Raw genomic sequence first — 23,330 nt, 5'->3', positions numbered from 1 at the left:
CAAGTGGCAAATTCAAAACAGAATTGGCCAAGTCTGAGAGTGGTGTAGTTAGGCAAAGGAAAGAGTCAAACCGTCAGGGCAGGCAGGAACAAAGCAGAGAATGAGGTAGAACTGATAAATTAAAATAAACTTATTTCAATGCAAGAGGCCTGACCGGGAAGGTAATTGAACTGAGGGCATTGTTGGGAACATAGGATTGGATATCATGGTGATTACAGAAACATAGCTCAAGGATGGGCAGGGCTGTTCTAGGCTATAGATTCTCTAGGAAGGTTAGAAAGGGGGTGCAAAACAGGAGCGGGAATGGCATTTTTGTTTAGGGGTAACATTACAGCTGTACTTGGGGAGGACAGTCCTGGGAGCATGTCCAGGGAAGTTATTTGGGTAGAACTGAGGAAGAAGAAAAGTACGATCACCTTGCTCGGATTGTATTATAGACCCCCCCCCCCCCCCCCACCTCAACCCAACCAATAGTCAAAAGGAAATTGAGAAGCAAATCTGTAAGGAGGCCTCAGTTATGGGCAAGAATAATAAGGAGGCAGTGGTAGGGGATTTGAACTTTCCAAACATAGACTGGGACTGCCATTGTGTTAAGGGCTTGAATGGAAAGGAATTTGTTAAGTGCATACAAGAAAATTTACTGATTCAATATATGGATGTAACTATTAGAGAAGGAGCAAATCCTGACCTATTCTTGGGAAAGAAGGCACAGCAGGTGAATAAAATCATAATGGACATAGATAGGATGAATAGCCAAGGTCTTTTCTCTAGTCCAAAACTAGACGGCATAGGTTTAAGGTGAGAGGGGGAAGACTTAAAAGGGAACTGAAGGGCAACTTTTCAGGCAGAGGGCGTTTCATGTATGGAATGAGCTGCCAGACGAAGTAGTAGAGGCTGGTACAAATATAACGTTTAAAAGGCATCTTGATGGGTATCTCAATGGGAAGGGTTTAGAGGGATATGCGCCAAATGGTGGCAAATGGGACTAGATTAATTTAAGATATCTGGTTGGCACAGACGAGTTGGACCAAAAGTCATGTTTCTATGCTATACAGCTGTGAGTGTCTCATAATGATGGCAATTGTTAACTTCAAACTTCAGCATTTAGGGCAGATTATGTTTGAAGGTTTGGCACCGTGACAGGATATGCATCATTCTAAGCTGTGCTTATATAAATTCCAAAGCAGTCAGATATAGATTGATACGAGCCTAAGACCAGAGATGCTGCACAGCTGCTCGAAGCAAAATTGAAACTATACCACAAACCACAACATAACTACAATCCTGAAACATCAGATTTATTAAAACATTGCACATTTCAGTTGTGTCTGTAATGCAGACTTAGGGCGTTCTGTCCAAAGTTTTCATGCTGATATGGAAGATCATTTTATTACTTTCTACATACATTCCCTTAAATATTCCGTCTATTACCAGCATTACACTATTTAAAATCTTTTCCTGTCATTAATTAAGTGAACTTGATATTTACCCCCATTTCAGGTCCACTTCTCTCAGGAATGATGTCATGCACATTTTTATAATATCCAAGCCCCACCATGGTAAAGCGGATGGCCACTCCCATATACAAGGCCAGAATTGGAATCAGGAGCGGCTCTGTGCATTCTAGATGACTGTGCAGCAAAATGGATACAAATACAATCTGGAAAGAAAGTAAAGATTAAGCTAAACACCAGCTTCTGACTTGCAAATAGTTAAATGAATGTGAAGTACATGTTAATAAACACAATAAAGCAAAAAATCATTTGACCACCAACCTCTTGTAATACTGATTTTGTGAAGTGAACTATATTCCATAAACAGACTACATTCTACATAAATACCTTGGCACGTTTTACATTGGTAGTGCTATATAAATACGAGTTGTCAATATGATCACTATGATAATGGCAAGAGGGCAACTTGAGAAGACAGTATTATTGACAGTTACTGAGGAAGTCAAATGAATTTCCATTTTCACCACATGGATTTGCACATTGGGCACAACACAGGTCAGCTTCCACCTTGCTATCTCCTTTCATCCTCTTGAGATTTTCTGCTTTAAACCATCTTCATTTTATCCCCCCTTTCTCTGTGTAATGAAGTGGAAAGAAGCAGAGTGATGCACAGCTCTGTTCTATGACTGTTAGGCAATGTAGAGGACAATTATAAGTATGATTCACAATGTTAGAAGGGTGAGCAATAAAGGACATATAATAAGAAGTGAATACTCACAAGAAGTGTTATAGATTTTTCAGAAGTGCGTAGAAGGTAATCAGCAAAAATCAACTTGTAACAATATTTATATTTAAGTCAGCTGGATAAGAAGGTAGAAGCTCAGTAAGTGTAAGTTTATGACAGAATTCAGAAATTACATTGTTCTGAAGAAAATTACCAATGGCTCAACCCAGCAATTGGGAATAATTGTTGAGGATCACAAGAAAGAGATGTTGTAATAAGATGATGTTAAGGTAGATATTCTGGAATGAAGAATCAAATTGACCTTCATCCACATTAGTAGAAATGTCTCAAATTCCTGCTACTTCACATTTTTATTAGAGGAATGAAAGCTCTCACCACTTATGATCACTTCTTAAGAGCGAAAGAATGGTTCAAGAATCCGTGAAATTGGTCTCTTACCTTCAGACATAATTTTATACCATCTCAAAATTACAATCTTTCAGGTATGTTATTTGTACATCATTCTGTATAAATGTCTCTTAGTCAGAAATTTTAAAACATTCAATTCAGACCTCAAGAAAGAGCCAAACTTTATATCCAGTGTTTGCTTGGCAATGCAAGTTTTGAACTTTGACCATAACTGTGCTATCATACAGCATTTACCGCATTATTCCATGAATTGCTGCAGATATCCTTAAAAACATACCCAAACAACAAAAATCTGTTGTTTATATCCAATAACTACATGCTTTTTGGCATGTTTCACAGAATCTCAAACTGACCATGATAGGCAGGAACTGAAGAATATAGATTGGAGGCAGATGTTTGAGGGCAAATCAACCTCTAGTATAGAACATAGAAAGTAGAAAAGTACAGCACAGTACAGGCCCTTCGGCCCATGATGTTGTGCCGTGGAATAATCCTAATCCAAAAATAAAACAACCTAACCTACATTCCCCTCAATTCACTGCTGTCCATGTGTATGTCCAGCAGTCGCTTAAATGTCACTAATGACTCCACTTACACGACTACCACTGGTAAACTATTCCATGCGCTCACAACTCTCTGGGTGAAGAACCTCCCTCTGACATCTCCCCTATACCTTCCTCCTAACACCTTAAAACTATGACCCCTCGTGGCAGTCAATCCTGCCTTGGGGAAAAGTCTCTGGCTATCGACTCTATCCATGCCTCTCATTACCTTGTACACCTCTCTTCCTCCTTCTCTCCAGAGAGAAAAGTCAACCTCTCCTCATAAGACAAGCCCTCCAGTCCAGGCATCATCCTGGTAAACCTCCTTTGCACCCTCTCCAAAGCCTCCACATCTTTCCTATAATAGGGCGACCAGAACTGGACACAATATTCCAAATGTGGTCTCACCAGGGTTTTGTAGAGCTGCAGCATAACCTCGCGGCTCTTAAGCTCGATCCCCCTGTTAATGAAAGCCAAAACACCATATGCTTTCTTAACAACCTGGGTGGCAACTTTCAGGGAGCAATGTACTTGAACACCCAGATCCTGCTGTTCCTCCACACTGTCGAGAATCTTGCATTTAATCCTATATTCAGCATTTAAGTTCGACTTTCCAAAATGCATCACTTCGCATTTATCCAGGTTGAACTCCATATGCCATGACTCAGCCCAGCTCTGCATTCTGTCAATGTCTCGCTGAAGCCTGCAATAGTCCTCGATACTATCAACGGCACCTCCAACCTTTGTGTCATCAGCAAACATACTAACCCACCCCTCAACCTCCTCATCCAAGTCATTTATAAAAAGTACAAAGAGCAAAGGCCCAAGAACAGAGCCCTGCGGGACACCACTCAGCACTGACCTCCAGGCAGAATACTTACCATCTATAACCACTCTCTGCCTCCTGTCAGCCAACCAATTCTGAATCCAGACAGCCAAATCACCCTGTATCCCATACCTCCTGACTTTATGAATGAGCCTGCCATGGGGAACCTTATCAAATGCCTTGCTGAAGTCCATGTACACCACATCTACTGCTCGACCCTCGTCAACCTGTCTCGTGACTTCCTCAAAGAACTCAATAAGATTTGTAAGGCATGACCTGCCCCTCACAAACCCATGCTGACTCCCTTTAATCACGCTATGCTTTTCCAAATAGTCATAAATAGTATGTGGGAGGCTTTCAAGTGTAGGTTGCTGGGAACTCAGAACCAGCACATTCCTGTAAGGATGAAGCATAAGCACGGCAAGTTGAGGGAACCTTGGATAATGAGAGATATTATGAGCCTAGTCAAAAAGAAAAAGGAAGCATTTATCAAGGCTAGGAGGGTGGCCACACACAAAGCAAGGGTGGAATACAAGGAAAGTAGAAAGAAACTTCAGCAAGGAGTCAGAAGAGCTAAAAGGGGTCATGAAAAGTCATTGGCCAACAGGATGAAGGAAAATCCCCAAGGCTTTTCATACATAAGGAGCATTTGGGTAGCCAGAGAGAGGGTTGGCCCACTCAGGGACAGGGAAAGGAATGTGTGTGTGGAGCCAGGGGAAATGGAGGAGGTATTAAATCTGTGCTTTGCGTCAGTATTCACCATACAGAAGGACTTGGTGGGTGAGGAGTCTGGGGAAAGGTGTGCAGATAGATTGGGTCCTGTTGAGATCAAACGGGAGGTGGTACTGGAGGTCTTGAAAAACATTAAGTCCCCAAGGCCTGATGGGATATACCCCAGAAACTGAGATAGGCATGGGAGGAAATTGCTGGGACTTTGAGAGAAATCTTTGTATTGTCACTGGCTACAGGGGAGATCCCAAAGGACTGGAGAATAGCCAATGTTGTTTCTTTGCTTAATAAGGGTTGCATGGATAATCCATCTACTTACAGATCAGTGAGCCTTATGTCAGTGATAGGGAAATTATCGGAGAGGATTCTTCCAGACAGGATTTACTCCCACTTGGAAATAAGTGGGCGTATTAGCAAGTGGCAATATGATTTTGTGAAGAGGAAGTCATGTCTCACTAACTTGGTTGAGTTTTTTGATGAAGTGATGAAGATGATCGATGAAGGTAGGGTGGTAGATGTTGTCTACATGGACTTCAGTAAGACCTTTGACAGGACAGGCTGATACAGAAGGTAAAGTCGCATGCGGTCAGAGGTGAGCTTGCAAGATGGATAAAAAAAATTGGCTTGGCCATAGAAGACAGAAGGTAGCAGTGGAAGGGTACATTTCTGAATGAAGGGCTATGACTAGTGGCATTTCTCAGAGATCAATATTGGGACCTTTACAATTTGTAATACGTATATAAATGATTTGAGGAAAATGTAACTGGTTTGACTGGTAAGTTTGTCGATGACACAAAAGCTGGTGGAATTATGAATAGCGATGAGGACTGTCAAAGGGTACAGTAGGATATAGATCAGTTGGTGACTTGGGGAGAGAGGACGTGTTAAGGTATTGCATTTTGCAAGTTCTAAACCAGATGGAAAATATATACTAAATGGCATAACCCTTGAGAGTACTTATGGGCAGAGGGACCTGGGTATACAGGTACACAGGTCACTGAAAATGGCAATGCAGGTGGGGAGGGTAGTCAGCAAAGTATACGGCATGCTTACCTTCAATCGGCCAGGGCACTGATTTTAAAAACTGGCAGGTAATGTTGTAGCTTTATTGAACCTTAGTTAGTCCACATTTGGAATATTGTGTTCAATTCTGGTAGCCACACTATCAGAAGGATGTGGTGGCTTTGGAGAGGGTACAGGATGCTGCCTGGTAGTAGCATTAACTATGTGGAGAGATTGAATAAACTTGGGTTGTTCTCACTGGAACGACAGAGGATCAGTGGTGACCTGATAGAGCCCTACAAAGATTACAAAGCGCATGGACAGAGTGGACAGTCAGAAGCTTTTTCCCCAGGGAGGAAGAGTCCGTTACCAGGGAGCATAAGCTCAACATGTGAGGAGCAAGGTTTTAAAGGTGATGTACAAGACATTTTTTTTTAAAACACAGAGGGAGGTGGGTGGCTAGAACTCACTGCCAGGGGAGGTAGTAGAAGCAGATACTATAGTGACTTTTAAAAGGCGTCTTGACAACGAATAGGATGGGAATAGAGGGATGTGTTCTCCAGAATGGTAGGGGATTTTAGTTGTGATGGGCAGCATGTTGGTGCAGGCTTGGAGGGCCAAAGGGCCTGTTCCTGTGCTGTAATGTTCTTTGTCCTTACATCTGCACTGGTTGTCCAACAAGCAATACAACATAATGCTGCAGACCCGGCAGCATCAGAGGTGCAGGAAAGCTGACATTCCAGGTGAAGGGTCCAGACCCGAAATGGCAGCTTTCCTGCTGCTCTGATGCTGCCTGGCCTGCTGTGTTCATCCAGCTCCATACCCCATTATCTCAGACTCCAGCATCAGCAGTTCTTACTATCTCTGACAAGCTATTGCCATTCTCCTGCCTTTTCTCCACACCCTTACACATTGCTTTCATTCAAATAGAGATCTATAATGCTCTATTGAATACCTCAATGGATTCTCTCTCCGGTACGGTGGCTCAGTGGTTAGTACTGCTGCCTCAGAGCGCCAGGGACCCAGGTTCGATTCCACCCTCAGGTGACTGTCTGTGTGGAGTTTGCACGTTCTCCCCATGTCTGCGTGGGTTTTCTCTGGGTGCACCAGTTTCCTCCCACAGTCCAAAGTGCAGGTTAAGTGGACTGGCCATGCTAAATTGCCCGTAGTGTTCAGGGATATTTAGATTAGGTGGGTTATAGGGGGATGGGTCAGGGTGGGATGCTCGGAGGGTCGGCGTGGACTTGTTGGGCCAAAGGGCCCATTTCCACACTGTAGGGATTCCATTCATCAAACTTCCCGGCACTGGATTTCCAGACCTGAATCACTCATTGTGTGAGTAAGTTTTGTCTCACAGCACATTTGTTACATTTACAAATCACATCTTTGCACACTCTCACTCTTGACCATTTGACAAGTTAGAACATGTTTTCCTTAGTTATCCTATCTGGTCCTCTAATGATTTTGAAAACTTCCATTAGATCTCTCCTTAGGCTTCTTCACTCTGAGGAGGCAGTCTCAACCTCTTCAAACTACCCTCTCCCAAATACACTCACATCCTTATTGTATGGAACCTAGAATTATACACAATGCTTCTGCTGAGGTCTAACAAGTGTCTTGTTCACCATAATAAAATGTGAGGCTGGATGAACACAGCAGGCCCAGCAGCATCTCAGGAGCACAAAAGCTGACATTTCGGGCCTAGACCCTTCTCCAGCATCTGCAGTTCCCATTATCTCTTGTTCACCATAACCTCCTTGCTCTTTTACTCTATGCTCCTATTAATTAGGTCCGGGATAAGGTGTACGAACTGACTGTACCTTGTTTCCGGAGTACAAAAGTACCACATGTAGAATTCAGCATGGATCACGGACTTACACTGAATATGTATTTCAATCACAATTTATAATTAATCTATGTTAAGATAGCTGTCCAGCAAAGCACAATTTAAATCTTTATGAATTATTTTATTTTCTCCCACCAACCTCTAATGCACATTTCTCAATTAATTATGAAGGAAATCAAGGAAAGAATGCAAAATATAGAACATTCTACCGAATTGTTTAGATGCAGATCATGAGCTTTAAAATCTTTACGCTTCCCCATTCTACTCTCCCCAAGTTTTTGACGGCACAAATCATTGGCCTCTTACCTGAGCAATGACATCTGAAACTGAGGCACAGCCCACCAATAAACTGTATTTATGTTTCAGCAGAATGCCAGCATGGGTCCATGCCTAAAAAAAGGAGTATTAAATAAAATTCAATTCAGGTCACATTTCTACTGAAGATCAGTAACACAAAATGAGCTTCCAATTGTTGTACATGCAAATAGGTTATACATTCAAACCAGAGCAGAACCAATTCCCATCGATGCCAATGTATCCATTTATGCAAAATGGTTTGGTCCAGTGCAAAAGTCATTAAAACTCTTCTTTTTCATTTTATGGCTTTATGGTGAGAGAAAAAAAAACATTTTCTTGTGTATTTTCCTGTTTCTCATTCACCACCCTCAAATTGAGAAACAGTTCTGAATCCATTGTCAATGTAGCCAGTTGCCAGTAAACATCATACAATCATAAGGATCTTCAGCACAGTAAACCGCCCTGTGGCACATCACATCTGCGCCTGTCAAATAGATACACCTAACCAATCTAATCAAGGACTATTTATAACCAAGAACTCTCCCTAATTTTCCCTCCCCTGTTTGGCAGACACTGCAGAACAGACTGCACTATACTTGAAACTCCAGGAATAGGAAAATGGAGTTGAATGAGTTTCTGTATCTTTCTAATTGTTCAGTTTGGCAAGTGAATGCAGGCGAGAACAGCATTGACTCTCTTGTCACACATCTCACATTCAACACCAACATATTAGAAGAGGGCAGGTGCAATCCTGGCAAACATGCAAAAAAAAATCACTCTACAGAATGGTAGGGAAAGAAAGCTCAAGGAAAACAGAAAAATAAACAAAGTTAATCAGATCTTATCCTGCTCAATCCTGTAAAAAAGTGTTACTTAAATTCTGTTAAACAAACTCCTGAGTCTCAGTATAATCAATGAAATCATTGTCTTTCTGAAACCGCATAAGGTTTGTATGAAAATTGTATTCTGTAATGTTCAAGCCCATTGATCATAAACACAATGTAAGAATCTCTCAAATCCTGAACCTGTCAGTACAAGCAAAAATTCAAAGTTATACAAAATTTCTTCACATGCTTTCATGTGAGTCACTCTGATAAGTGCAGATTTAGATGTGCCTGAACACAAAACAGAATATAGCACCTTCCCATGTCTGCATGAAGGTTTTACTTGCATTTGCAATATGTATTTCCAATCAATGGGAATCTTTTGCCGCTTGCTTTGTAAATAATTCCACAGCTCCAACACAGAACTGTTCATTTTTTAGATTTAATTCATTGAAGTTATAGTAAAATGATGTCTCTGTAATAATTGTACACACATTCTAATGAGTGGTCATAATGAGATAATAACTTCTTACGGTTGTCATGTAAGCCCAATTTGTCATTGTACTGTTAAAATACAGCAGTCATTTCAAGTTTCAAGAAAAATCCTTTTGAAAATCACTAATGTTTTTCCCCCCAGGGCATTCTCAATGATGCTTAAGTAGGTCTAGTAATTTCCCCAGGTGTATTCCCTTGCACCTGTGCTCCGAGTGTTCTGGAACTTATAGGGTACAATGCATTCTGTCCATCTCTGGACAAGTATGCCCAGTCATGCTCTTGTCTCGGAAATGTATTTTAGTACAACTGAGGAAGACTGCAGTATAAATGAAGAGCACTGAATCAAGTTTGTAGCATTTATATCACAGAAATATATGCAGGCGTGAATAAATAGGTGAGGTTGAGTGACTTGCATTTTCCACATGGGATCAGGGAATATCCTAAGCAGCAAACAGAGACTGAAGTTTTATTGGAGTGGAGCAACATAATCTTTTTTTCCATTTTGTGCCATGTGCTTTCAGTGGAGTTGGGAAGTTGTGTGTGCAGAAGAGAAGGCATTTTGCTCTTTTATATTACATATGACAGCATCTAATCAGAAGAATTAGTTAGCAGAGATTCACATGTCATGTCATCTGCCAATTTACTGACTAAATCGCATGTATTTGTGGCTAGAACCTTAACATACACTACAAAACGGCAAGGGACCCAGCACGGAATCCTTGGTAAACCTGACACAGGTTTCCAGTCACAAAAATACTCTGTAAAAACCAAAAGAACTGCAGATGTTGTAAATCAGGCTCAAAAACAGAACTTGCTCAGCAGGTCTGGCACCATCTGTCAGGGAAAAGAAAATCAGAGTTAACGTTTCAAGTCTGGTGAGCTCCGAGGAAGGGTCACCAGAACCAAAACATTAATTCTGATTGTTTTCTTCACAAAAATATCCTGGGTGAGGTGTAGAGGAGATCCACTGTGTTGCCTGGGATGGGACATATTAGTCAAAGGATCAATAATGAGGGGATTCAGTCTGTGCACATGTCAATGAAGAGTGACTTGATGATGGGATACCAGCCTCCTTGGTGCTATTTCAGTGGCAATGAGTGAAAATAGCATGTGGCTGAAGAACATTCACTTGTAATAGTCATGTTTGAGATGAGGTAAGCATTTCTGGCATAATGCCTTTATTTCGGAAGCTTGACTTGTTCTAAAGTGCCATTGAAGAGTGGGCCCAGTATGTGGAAAGAATGCATTACTTTTTTCCCAGACAAATGACATTGGGACAGATGAAAAGCAATGACTAATCCTTCTGACTGCTTGCAAATCCACAGCATTTTCAATTATTAGGGTTTAACTTTCCCAGAGGCACCAAACACCAAAACCTTCCAAGAGTTGACAGCATTGGTAAGAAATATTACAACCCTGAATCACCTATTTTGAGATAATATCCACGTTGTTCAGCTGATCGAGAACCAGGTGAAGCTGTATCAGGATTTCGGACAAGGTTAAGACAACTGACAGAGGGATGTGTTTTTAGGTTAACCTTGAATGAGATGCCGAGAGACAATTTGGTATATAGGATTAGTGACATAATAGTACAAAAGCACCTACTAGCTGAAGCACACTGGACTTCAAAAAGGCACTACAACTGGCTTTCTCAATAGAAAGTGTGGCAACTGGAGCATGGGAACAACAGGGCATCCCAATGCCAGTGAAACCTTCACCTGTCCAAACAAGCTTAGGGAACACCACTTGAGTGTAGGCAATTGCAGAGCCTCTCCCAGGGCAGAACCTGAGCAGAAGGATCCTAGGCAAGTCCACAGCAAAACCCCATAACAAAGCTGAGCCTCTGTCAAATGGCTAAACTGTTCTTTAGGATCTGAACCAGCAAGGCATTGTAGTTGCTACCGGTTTGTGAACTTAAGACAACAAAATAGTTCTACAAGGAATGAACTGAGTAAGAGAACTTGTAGGCCAGTATACAGAAAGTACAAACCCTGGAAAGCCTGCCTATGTTTCGGGTGGAACAATTAAATTGCTTAGCAACATCCAAGTCAGAACCAATTAAAATTAATGTTTGGTGAATTGGTCATCTGGTTCTCATAGAGGTTAACACCAGCGCAGCTGTATCAGCGGTTGTGGAATCTGTCTTTAACTAGATTTGGTCTGGACACCAACCCTTAAACTTGCACAACACGTCAGCCAGGCTGAGAATATAAACAGAGCACCCGTTGTACCCAACTGTAAAGCCTGACAGTTTGGGTCATCTTTGTGGGGATTTTAAGCAAATGGTAAACTGCTTCTTGCAGCTGGATAAAAATACAATCTCTCACATAACAGGACATGTACGCAAAATTGACGGGAGGAGGGGCTGCTGTCCTGCGAGACTGGATGGTGACTCAGTGGTTAGCACTGCTGCCTCACAGGATCTGGATTCAATTCCAACCTTGGGCAACTGTCTGTGAGGAGCTTGCACATTCTCCTTGGGTCAGTGTGGGTTTCCTCCAGGCACTCCGGTTTCCTCCCACAGTTCAAAGATGTGCAGGCTAGGTGGACTGGCTATGCTAAATTGCCTATAGTGTTCAGGAAGGTGTAGGTTAGATGGGTTATAGGGGAATGGTCTGGGTGGGATGCTCCAAGAGACGGTGTGGCCTTGTTGGGCCAAAAGGGCCTGTTTCCACACAATAGAGATTCTACGATATATGATCCTATGGAGCTGGGCATGAGCCACACCTATCTGCAATTGCAAACAGATGACAGGTCCCAGAAGTATGCCACAATTAATACCCGTAAAGGTTTCTTCTAATGTACAAGTCTGCTATTTGGGGTATCAGCAGCCTGTGCCCTTTTCCAGCAGATGATGGAGAACAATTTACAAGGGCTAGCCCAGGTTGCCATTTCTCCAGATAACATGCTGACATTTGGGGAGACCAATAAAGAACACTTGGACATAGTGCTTAAATATTTCTCCCAGGTGGGGATGTCTTAGACAGGAAAAAATGTGTGTTTCAGGCACCCTAAGTGATCTACTTCAATTACAGAGTCATCAAACTGGGTTACACCCATTGGAAAACAAAGGGAGGGTGATCAACAATGCCCCAACTCCCATGTCTGTACCAGACCTTAGACTTTTCCTTGGGTTGGTGAAATATGAAAAATTCATGCGTAACCTGGCCTCCATATTGGCACCCTTACACCTGCTATTGAAAAAGACTCAGCCTTGGAAATGGTCCCTTTAGCTGTTTTTTCACTTCACCATCGTCATCTACAGTGTTGGCCCACTATAATCTGAAGCAAGATATGGTTCTGTCATGCGCTGCCTCCCTATACTGTATCAGGGAAGTGTTGTTCACAGATGGCCCAACAGACCAGAATGCCCTGTAGCCTTTGCTTCCCAGACTTTGGCTGATGTCAAATGCAAATACACCCGGATAGAGAAGGAAGGTTTGATGGTCACCTTCGGTGTGAGGAGGTTCCAATACCTTTATGGATGTACATTTGTCATGGTAAGGACCACAAACCTCTGCGAGGGCCACCAAAAAAAGACAAGGCCATGTTGCCCATTGCTTCTGGTCGAATTCAACAGTGGGCCCTTATTCTCAATGTATACACAAGTTGGAACACTGTCCAGGAGGCCAAGTGGCTAATGCAGATGCCTTGATCCACCTCTCCCTGGCAGAAAATCCATGTGTGGTGCCTCCCAGGAAGACTGTTTTGGTTTTAAACTTCCTGGACACAGTTCTGCTCATTGCTAATATACTACTGTTAACACAAAAAGATCGTGTCCTGGTAAAACTAAAACAGCTGGTGGTAGTGGGGGAAAACAGATGGGTCAATCACAACCAGGACGGAAACTTTTCTGGACACATTGAGACCAGATCACCACACAGCTCGGCATATTATTACATGGAGCAATAGTGATTGTCCTCAGTAAAGATCATTGTTGAACTCACCCAGGGTCATCCAGGGTTTCCAAAATGAAGATATGGCCAAACATTTTAACTGGTGGCCAAGATTGGATGCTGACATAGTTGCTTTGGGAGGGGTCTAATGCCCAGAGTGCCAACAAGAATAAAAATTGCCACCACCAGTCTACAGCTAGGCAAATCCTGGACTCAGTTACATGTTGATTATGTCGGTCCTTTCGTGGACTCAATGTTCCTGGTCATTGTAAGTGCCCATTGGGCAGGCATAGAATTCGTTCTGCACACTTAGGGATGACTACTGAAAAGCCGCAAGCATCGTTTTCCAATACATGGACTCCCAGAAGTATTGGTCACGGACAATAGGGTCTCATTTACCAGCAAGCAATCCAAGTCTTCCCTAAAGTTGAATGACATTCCACATGTTTAGAGAGCTCCATATCGTCCATTGTCCAATTGTCCGATGGAAACAGCAGTCCTTGATACCAAACTGTCCCTGCTCCTGTTTGATTAAAAGGACCACCCCTCACACAACTACAGGGATAGTTGCAGTAGAATTGCTGATGTGATGAAGACTCCTCATACAGTTAAACCTATTATTCCCAGTGAGAGGGTGACATTGTGCATGAGAGAAAATGTTAGAGAGAGAGCGCACAAGCAAGAAAATAATAGAAGCAGGAATACCAATACTGGCCACATGCTTCATTAAAAAGAGAAAGCCACATGCTTCCTTAAAACAAGAAAAACATGACTCCAGAAGATGAAGTTTGGTGCTGGAACCATGGAAATGTCCCCGCATTTACAAGGTGAGGTCAGGTCCCATGACATACGGAGTTTGGCTACTTGAGGCAGTTCTGAACAAACATGTAGATCACCTGAATGCTGCTACCTCACAAACAGGGCTGGAGCAAAACAGACCTGACCCCTCAGAACAGCCAGATGGGCCTGTCAGAAACTGTGGTTTCTCCCCCTCTGTCTAGCATCAAGGAAACCACAAAGACCAAAGACAGATGCAGCCTCAATACCATTACTGCTGGAAGAGGAGGAGGAAACTCTCCCATGATGCTCCAAAAGCAAGTGATGGGCTATGGTCCAGTACAAATCGCCAGTGTGCAAGTGGCAGGAACCAGACCTAGGGCAAAAATGTCCCAAGAGAAGTGATCAGAGAAAGGCCAAACCTAGACTGCCGGACTTGGGTGGATGGATGTAGTGATTGGAACCAGATGGATCTTATTGACAAGAAATCCTTGATTTGGGTCGTTAACCAGGGAACCCCTAGCTACAAATATAAAAACAGAATTTCTCTCAATCCCTCGAGGGAGAAGTGGGCACTGCGACGGTGGAGTGCTTTACTTACCTCCTCCAATTCTGTACTGATTTGATCCTTATCCTTCCCTTCACTTACGTACTGCCCCTACCAGGCTCCGTCTGATACTGGTTCCCTGGCAGTGGAAAGTATTGAATAAAATTATTTGCACATGGTGTTTTTATTGATTCCTGCACTTCAACACACAACACAGGTGCTGTGGGGTAAAATAAGCTCTGCTGCTGTAAGGCATTGTAGGGGTATAAAAAGAATAGAAACTGAGGATTTCTCTCAACTTCTTTAGGGAGCAGGGGCACCCATTGGGGCTGACTGCTTTATTTCCCCCTTCAACTCTGTTTTGATTTAAATACCACCATCCCCATTTGCTTCTTTATTCCCCACAAAAGCATTGCCCCTATCAGGTCTTGCTTGTGACTGGTTCCCAGCCATGTAGGTGTTTTTCCTGGTGGTGGAAATATTGAATAAAATTATTTGTACAATGGTGTCTTCGCTGAGTCCCTGCACTTACACACAGACACCACAGGCATTGTGGGGGTAAAAAAGCACTATTGTTGGATAGCAGTAGTGTGGAGGTAACCAAAACAAAACAATAAACAGCGAATTCAAAGAGTCTCCTGACTTCTAGGACTATATCCAAGCTGGCTGATCACAGCCAGTGTAATGTACACATGTAAATAAAGATTAACTTGATGATAGGCTACCAGCTTCTGTGCAGTTATTTCAGTGACTTTCATTCTATATCCTGTATCTCTTATATGACTTCTATTTTGGTTTTTATTTCATGTCTAATACTGGTTGAGGAGTAGATTTAACTAAAGAAATTGAATTGGCTCTTGTCATTTCGACATTCCATAGGGTGGCACAATGGTTATCCTCACAGCACCAGGGCCCTGGCTTCGATTCCAGCCTCAGGTGACTGCATGTGTGGAGTTTGCATGGATTTCTGTCATGTGCTCTAGTTTCCTCCCACAGACCAAAGATGTGTAGGTTAGGGGGAGTGGTCCTGCTAAATTGCCCCACAGTGACTAGGGATTGCAGACTAGGTGGATTAGCTATGGTAAAATGTGGAGTAAAACAGATAGGGCAAGGATCTGGGTGGGATGCTCTTTGGAGGGTTGGTGCATCCACTAATTGCCACTGATTAGCAGTCATTACTAGATTTTCATGTCTACATGCTATGACCATCACTGCCATTGTTGCCTCGTTATTTTAGGGTATGTTACTTAGATGGAGGTAAAGGCTTCAGCTTTTCTGATGTTACCCATGTGGTGTGTCGGGCTTACTGAATGACTGAAGTCTGCAAGCTATTATCACTGTGATGCACTTTGTGGTTTTCTATACGTCAGTTTGCATAACAAACCACAGAGTCAGTCTCCTGTTGAGTCAGATGTCTTGAGGTTGACTAACAACACTAACTATTTTAATACTGTAAAATTGCAGACTTATCCCAGACAGTCTGTTCTGTTCTGGCTTCCTGATGTTACAGATGAAACTATAATTGGGTTAGTAGCAGCACCAGTGGATGAGGCACACAAGTGGTCAGTGGGTAAGATTATAAGGGCCTCAACTGACAGCGAGACAGCATTCTCGGAAAATTATTTATTGGAGGTAGCTATCTTCAGAAATAACAAACAAATAAAATGACTTATGGTAGGCCAGAACCATCAGTCCACTTGTCCATCCACACAAATTTTAACTTAAATTAAGGCAAAGATTTGTGCTTCAAATTTGATACGTTTAGCTGATATGAGTTGAGAAATTATGTTACAGCTGACAGTATGGCAACCAAGCTTTATTCCTTTGCTATTTAACTTGGATTTCAAATAAAAGCTGGAAAGGGGTAGAAAAGCTGGAAAAATAGCAACAAAAGGCATTGGGTAAATTGATGGATCAGTTGCCCACCTGGTGGCCAATATTAGGCCACTTCATGCCCTTAGCAGCCAGTTCCACACTGCAAATTGACCAGTGAAACCTGGAATTTTGGAGTTGGGGGCTGTCCTTTTGAGCCACATTGTGTCCCACAAAGAAGGCCCATGTGGGAATGAAGGCTCTCTGCCACTCAATGAACCACCCTTACTTAATAGAACCTGCCAGTCTGAGACCAGTGTCAACAAACTTAGTACAATCCATGCATCCTCATTAATTGAACAGTAGCCCTTTAATTTGGGTCACTAAACTGGTTGCTAAGGGCTAAACGGAGCACTAGACCTTACAGCCTGCTGAAACTAGGACGTCTGGTTTCTATTTTCCATTCATAATTATAGGTTCCTATGAAAGATCAATATTTGCCTTTCACTGTAGGAAACAAAAGCTTAAGTAACATTTGTCAAAAATTAAAGATTTTAATTTACCAAGGAATCCAGCATCGGGAAGGCAGCCAGGTATAGAAAAGCCTTTCTTGTTTTACTTCCCACAGAATCATCCACATGATGTAATTTGTTAATAATGTAATATCCCAGATCCGTATATGCTGAAAACACAAAATAAAAGGGGGGTAAATTGAACATAGTCAAAGTCATACCTAGCAGCTGATTGATCCCTGAAATTTGTACAGTTAGTCTTTCTCTATAACCCCATTTTAAAATAAAATCTCTTTAAATGTTTGATGTCAGCTACAACCTCTATTATAGTATTTAAAGTGTACCTGACGCTACATAATAGCCATTTTAAAATATTACCCTGCAGCTAAGGAATCAGTGTGACCAACAGTTTGCTTCTATACACACAAAAGGCTAAGATACAGACTCAAACCAGACAGCTCTCATTTATTAATTATATACCATTTGGGAGTTAATTGTATTCAAGTGTTGGGTATTCATTGACAAATAACTGCAGCCAAAATATTATTCTGTTGTGGTTGCATGGTACACAATATACATTTCTGTAAATAAAAGCTTACAAATAAATAATTAGGCTCTGTGCAACATTTGACACAGTTTACTGAAATATAATACTATGACAACAACTTTAAAATCAACAAAAAAAACTCATACATTCTTTTTGTTAAACATTCATGTTTATTGGAAAGCAAGTGGCTCTGGTATTGTGAAATGGAACAAATTCCTGTTTAGGACGTTCAGGATCAATCAGGTAAAGCCAACAGTAAAGTGACACTCTCTGTACCCTTGTACTTTATGCTTTAAATACTAACCTCTATTTTACCCATACTAATATTTTCATTTTACAAGGCTGCCATTCTTCTGGCCTCTCTAACAAGATAGAATTTTGTACAAAATTATGTATTATGATTAACATAGATTCTAGAACATGATAGCATAGGATCAGGCCTTCCAGCCCACCATGTCTGTGCCAACTAGAATGTCATTCTAAACTAATGCCATCTACCTGCACATGGCCCTCTAATCCCTGCCTGTTCATGTGTTGGTCTTAAGCTTTGCTATTGTCTCCACTTCTATGACTTTTCCTGGCAGCATGTACCAGACACCCAACACCCTCTGTATAAAAAAGTTTTTTGACTCGTACCTAAAGCCTATGCCCTTTAGCACTTAACATTTCCACCCTGGGAAAAAGACTCCAGTTAAACACACAACTATCCACTCTTCTCATAATTTTGTACATTTCTATTAGGTTGGCCCTCAACATCTGATACTCTAGCAAAACCAGTCCAATTTTGTCCAACATCTCCTTATAGCTAATACAGATCAATCCAAGCAACATCCTAGAAAACCTCTTTTGTACCTTATCCACAGCCTCCTTCCAACAGCATGGTGACCAAAGCTGTACAAGATACCCCAAATGTGGCCTGATGTTTTACACAGTTTGAATATGATTTTCCAACTTCCATGTTCAATGCCCAAACTGATGAAGGCAATCATGCTATAGGTGTTCTGTACCACCTTATCCACTTGTGTTGCCACTTTCAGAGAGCTACAGACTAGCACCCCAAGATCCCTCTGTATATCAATGCTCCTAAAGTTCATACCATTTACTGTGTACTTTCCACACATTTGTTTATGTTATGCATTCACTTTCATTAGAAAATGTGGGAAAAACATTCCAAACTCATTGTAGCCCTTGGGTTGGCACAGAAAGCCAGGTCCCAAGAAATGTATTAAACCATGTATTTTCATCCATGGGCAACAAACGTCACTAGCAGTTATTACTCAGTCTTGACTACTCGCGAGGTGATGAGCCAACTTCGTGAACTGCTGCCATTTCATGTGGTGTGGAACACCCATACTGCTGTTCCAGCATTCCAGGATTCCAGGATTTTGACCCATCAACAATGAAGGAATGGTGATATAGTTCTCAGTCAGGATGATGTGTGGCTTGACCAGGAATTTTCAGTGCTCTGTGTGTTTTCTGTTCTCCATCTTCCAGGTGGTAGAGGTCAGTGTGGAAGATACTGTCAAACAAAGCCTGACAAATTACTGCAATGTATCTTGTAGCCGGCACATTCTGCTATCTCTGTGCACCAGAGATACAAGGACAGAATGCTTAATGTGGTGGATGGAGTACTCATCAAAAGGGTTGGACGATCTGTTGGTGGTGTGGAGCTTGTTGTATATTATCAGAGTTGCTTATCTAGGCATGTGGAGAGTTATCTGTCTTGTATATCATAGATGGTGGACAGACTTTGGGAAGTCAGGAAGTACATTATTCACCAGAGGATTCACAGCCATTGACCTGGCCAAAGATTCTTAGATGACTTTCTTATGCCAGATAGCTCAAGAGTTTTTTGTTTCCCCCCCCAATGGTCATGTTCAATGGTGAGTGACACAGTTCCCCACCAAGAAAGCCTGCTCAGTTAAGCTCCATTGAGCTGGTTTAACACTTCTTGGTCAATTACAGACTTCAACTGTGGAGTCCTATCTCACCAAAATCAAAGGCTCACAGATTCTGGATTTTACAGGCCATTGGTTGGGGCCTAGGTCTCGGGGAATCCAACAGGGATAGGGTAAGCATTTTTCTTCTACTTCGCTTTGGTCGAGAAGCTTCGGGAGAAGGGTGTTACAGGCAGTCACCCCTTGTACCCATAACAGCCTTTAATTGGCCCCATTTTAAGTAATCAGGCTTGTGGTGAGTTGAAGCCCTTAAGTGACTGTTGATTGACTACTTAACAATCTTAATTGCTGGTGAATCAGAGAATCGTAGAATCCCTACAGTGTGGAAACAGGCTGTTCAGCCCAACAAGTCCACACCAATCCGTGGGGCATCCCACCCAGACACATCCCCCTTACATTGCACCTAATCTACTGACCCCTGAACACTACAGGCAATTTAGCTAAGCCAATCCACCTAACCTGCACATCTTTGGGCTGTGGGAGGAAACCAGAGTACCTGGAGGAAATCCACGTAGAGAGACGGGGAGAATGGTGACTGTCTATGTGGAGTTTGCACAGAGGGTGGAATTGAACCCTCACCCTGGCGCTGTGAGGCAGCAGTGCTGACCACTGAGCCACCGTGCCACCCTAGTTGACAAAATCCCTAAAAGGACGTACTCACCCAGCACTCAACTGCTGAGGTGGCACGAAGGGGGAAGACTATTTCTCCAGAGCCAACTTGCCCACTTATTTGCACTTTTCGGCACCTCTCTTGTCATAAAGAGGAAATTCCACCCAGAAAGAGAGACTGGATGCTACTCATGAAAGAAGTATCAATTCTCGGTTGGGAAACTTTCAGTAAACTTTTAGGAAGTGCTAGAGATAGGAGGAGCACGTAACTGATTTGCAGAGAAGGTCTTTCTTGAGGAGGTATTATAGATCTAAAAACTGGAGAGGCTACCTAGAGGAGATCTAAGGAAAGATATTTTCACCCAGGTAGGTATGGTAGTTCTATGACTCTATGTTGGACTATTGTCTCCAGAGGAGCTCTGAAAAGGTTCACTGGCGAGTCTCTGCTGCAGTCGAACCTGCGGCAGGAAAACAACTAGTATTAGCTGCATGAATATTAAATAGTACACTCCCATCTATGTGTGCATCAATCTTTTTATTGATACTCAAACAAACACTTCCCACGTCTGCCACTCAAAACTCAATTTCTGAGTAGCTGCTCCATTGGAGCTCAAATGCCTCCAGGTTGTTGTGGTGAACAGACAAATACCTGTTCCTCTTTCCCCACTCTTTGCTTTTGTCCATACAAGGACAAAACAAGTTAGGCATCAAGCAGAGCAGAGGAGAACCTCTGTACAGCTGAATTGTTCAACAGATACATGAAGGGTTACTATGCCTTTCCCAAGTTTAAGTCTCGTGAAAGGTAGGTGCCACATAGAAGTAGAAGATTTCTGTGACACACAAACATGCAGACATTGCAACTAAAGCAGGTAAGAGGCACAGTGCATGAATCAACAGCCATAATAATCAAGTACTCCTTCTGTCCCCACCCACTTTTATTGCACATTTCACCAACTTGTCAGTCCAATTCACTCTGCAAGGATAAGTCATTTATCCTTTACCTGCACTGGACCTAGTATGTGGTGCCATTCCATAGCTCACTCTGCGCATCCTCCGTCCAGGTCTTCTTGATGAGCCAGGAAGATTTTGTGCCATATTGGCAGGAAATGAAAATATCTCATTATCCTGTTCATTTAGCATGCCCTGAGCTACAATGCTTTCCAGTTAAGCAATATGTCAATATTAGCAGTTCACATTCTTGCCTTCAAGGCCCTTTTTAATCCTCAATCTACTCCAGCCTCTGAAATAGCTACACTCCTTCTTTTCTACTTATTGAAAATCTTCATTCGCCTCCCCACTCCCATTTTAATCACACTTCCACTATTGGTCATGCTTCAAAAGGTTAAGAACTTATTTCTCTTCCCTCCTTTAAACCTATCCCCTTAATCAAGCTGTTTTAATTCTGCTCAAATTTGTTATTGTGTCAAATGCTGTTTGATAACAAACTTACGAATTTTTATTGTCGTCACATTAAAGGCATTAAAAAAATACAAAGTATTGTCATCCTGTTCTATGAAATATCATTGGTGCTTCCTTCAAGATTCACTTCTGGACATGCAACAAGCCAAGGATAAAATAATTCAGCAGGATTTTAAGAAACTAAAAAGCATGCAAGCTAGTCCAATACCAATACAAAGAAAAACAAAATGTGGTGGAATTTGGACACCTGAAATAAAATCAAAAGTGCTGGAGAAACACTGCAGGTCTGGCAGCATCTATGAAGGGAGAAACAGAGTTAACGTTGACTCTTGTAGGACTCTTTAATACAAAGAAGTTTAAACAGATATCCAATACTTCTCAGAATAATGAACTAACATAATTAACTAAACTTTCAAAATCACACTCAGATATGAAGATAGAAAAGTTACCTATTAGAATGTGAAATATGGCAGCCACAGTACCAGCTGTGACCATGCACAGGACAGCCTTGATTCTATCGCGCCGACTGTGAACAAATACTAGTCCCACATTCTTAAAGTCACTCATTGGTCCAGTGAAGAACTTCATGAGGGAGTAGGCCAGCCCATAGCTAGCAAGCATCTCAATGGCATCCTCTTTAACAGCTGCTATACCCCTGTTTAGTGCCTATTCAGAGATGACAGAAGATGGGAGAGAAGCAGTTACAGTGGAATCCATAAAGTTACCTTTTAATATCAATTCAATAGGATTTAATGTGATTTTACTTTGTGTGTGAGCAACCTAAGATTTACTAGCAACACTGAGTCCCTATGGTTACAGTGCCCTCAAGAGTTTTCCTTAAAAAATCAGTTTTGCACAAGTCATTCAACTTACTTGGCAAGAATGAGCCAGCGCAAGATCAGTTTTCAAATGTGCTGTTGATAGTCATTGCAATAATGGCACATTTAAGCAATGCTGCCAAAAGCCTCAACTTAGCCTCCATTCTGATGTTAACAGACTCAGTTTCAGCAAAAAAAGTCATGTCTAAGTCCCACACAATGTGAAATGTGACTTGTAAAATTACAAAACAATGTATTGCAGCATGCTTTTTTACATGATACAATTTCACACATAAATCCTGAGAAGTGTTGAAACTTTTGATTCAGTATGCTTACAATTATACATTTGAAGATAGATTTACTGTAGTTGAGTAGCAAAACAGTGCTGGATAAAGCTGGTTGTCTGCTTTTTCTGTGGACAGGGACAATTACGAAGTTAAACTTCAACTGGCAATTTATATTACACATATGCACCATCCCCATCCAAAAAACAGGCAGTGTCTCTGCCCCTCAAACACACAAGCTAGCAGTGAAAGTGCAGGAAGCCAGTGTGCAGCCCCATCAAGAAAACCAACGAGAGAGACAGGCTTTATAAAATGTCATGATTAACGTCAAGGGCATAGTTACCAATACTTATTGTTACATTCTCTAAGAACTCTAATAAATTTCCTTAGAATCCCGAAAGTGTGGAAGCACGCCACTCAGCCCATTGAGTCCACACTAGCCTTCCAAACAGCATCCCACCCAGAGCCACCCCCTACCATATCTCTGCATTTCTCACTCTAGACGCTATGGGCAATTTAGCATAGCCAATCCACCTAAATTGCACACCTTTGGACCGTGGAAGGAAACTGGAGTACCTGAAAGAAACCCACGCAGACACAGGGAAAAATGTCCAAAATCCACACAGACAGTTGCCAGAAGGTGAAATTGCCAGTGCTAACCACTGAGCATCACTTAACATAAGTCTTCCCTTGTCTCTTACTGAACAGGCTACAGGTACCTAGCCTATACTAGGAACAACCGTGTAATAAACTTTAATGTCCTTAAGGGAAGGAAACAGCCATCCTTTCCTGGTCTGGCCTACATGTGACTCCAGAACCACAGCAACGTGGCTGACTCATAACTGCCCTCTGAGCAATTAGGGATGGGCAATAAATATTTCCTAGCCAATGACACCCTCTTCCCATGAATGAATAAAAATAAAAAACTATGAACCTGGGGATTCGAGTCTTGCTGTGCGCAAAATTGTTGAGTTGTTTGCGGA

General features: G+C 42.0%; 1 protein-coding gene across 2 annotated transcripts in view; it reads right to left on the bottom strand.

The window, feature by feature from the left end:
* Positions 1 to 23,330, bottom strand: part of LOC125460559 (progressive ankylosis protein homolog B-like) — a 124,500-nt gene that overhangs the window by 79,713 nt on the left and 21,457 nt on the right. For both annotated transcript variants that reach the window (XM_048548151.2, XM_048548142.2), the window contains exons 2-5: positions 21,695 to 21,911; positions 16,764 to 16,882; positions 7,859 to 7,942; positions 1,490 to 1,660 (exon numbers count right to left, since the gene is read on the bottom strand). In XM_048548151.2, the coding sequence (XP_048404108.1) occupies positions 1,490 to 1,660; positions 7,859 to 7,942; positions 16,764 to 16,882; positions 21,695 to 21,911 (591 nt within the window). The remainder of the gene's footprint in view (positions 1 to 1,489; positions 1,661 to 7,858; positions 7,943 to 16,763; positions 16,883 to 21,694; positions 21,912 to 23,330) is intronic.

Source organism: Stegostoma tigrinum, chromosome 2 (assembly GCF_030684315.1).
Source record: "Stegostoma tigrinum isolate sSteTig4 chromosome 2, sSteTig4.hap1, whole genome shotgun sequence".
In the NCBI taxonomy this organism is placed as follows: Eukaryota; Metazoa; Chordata; class Chondrichthyes; order Orectolobiformes; family Stegostomatidae; genus Stegostoma; species Stegostoma tigrinum.
Note: the sequence above shows the minus strand (reverse complement) of the source record. Positions and strands in the feature narration are given on the sequence as shown.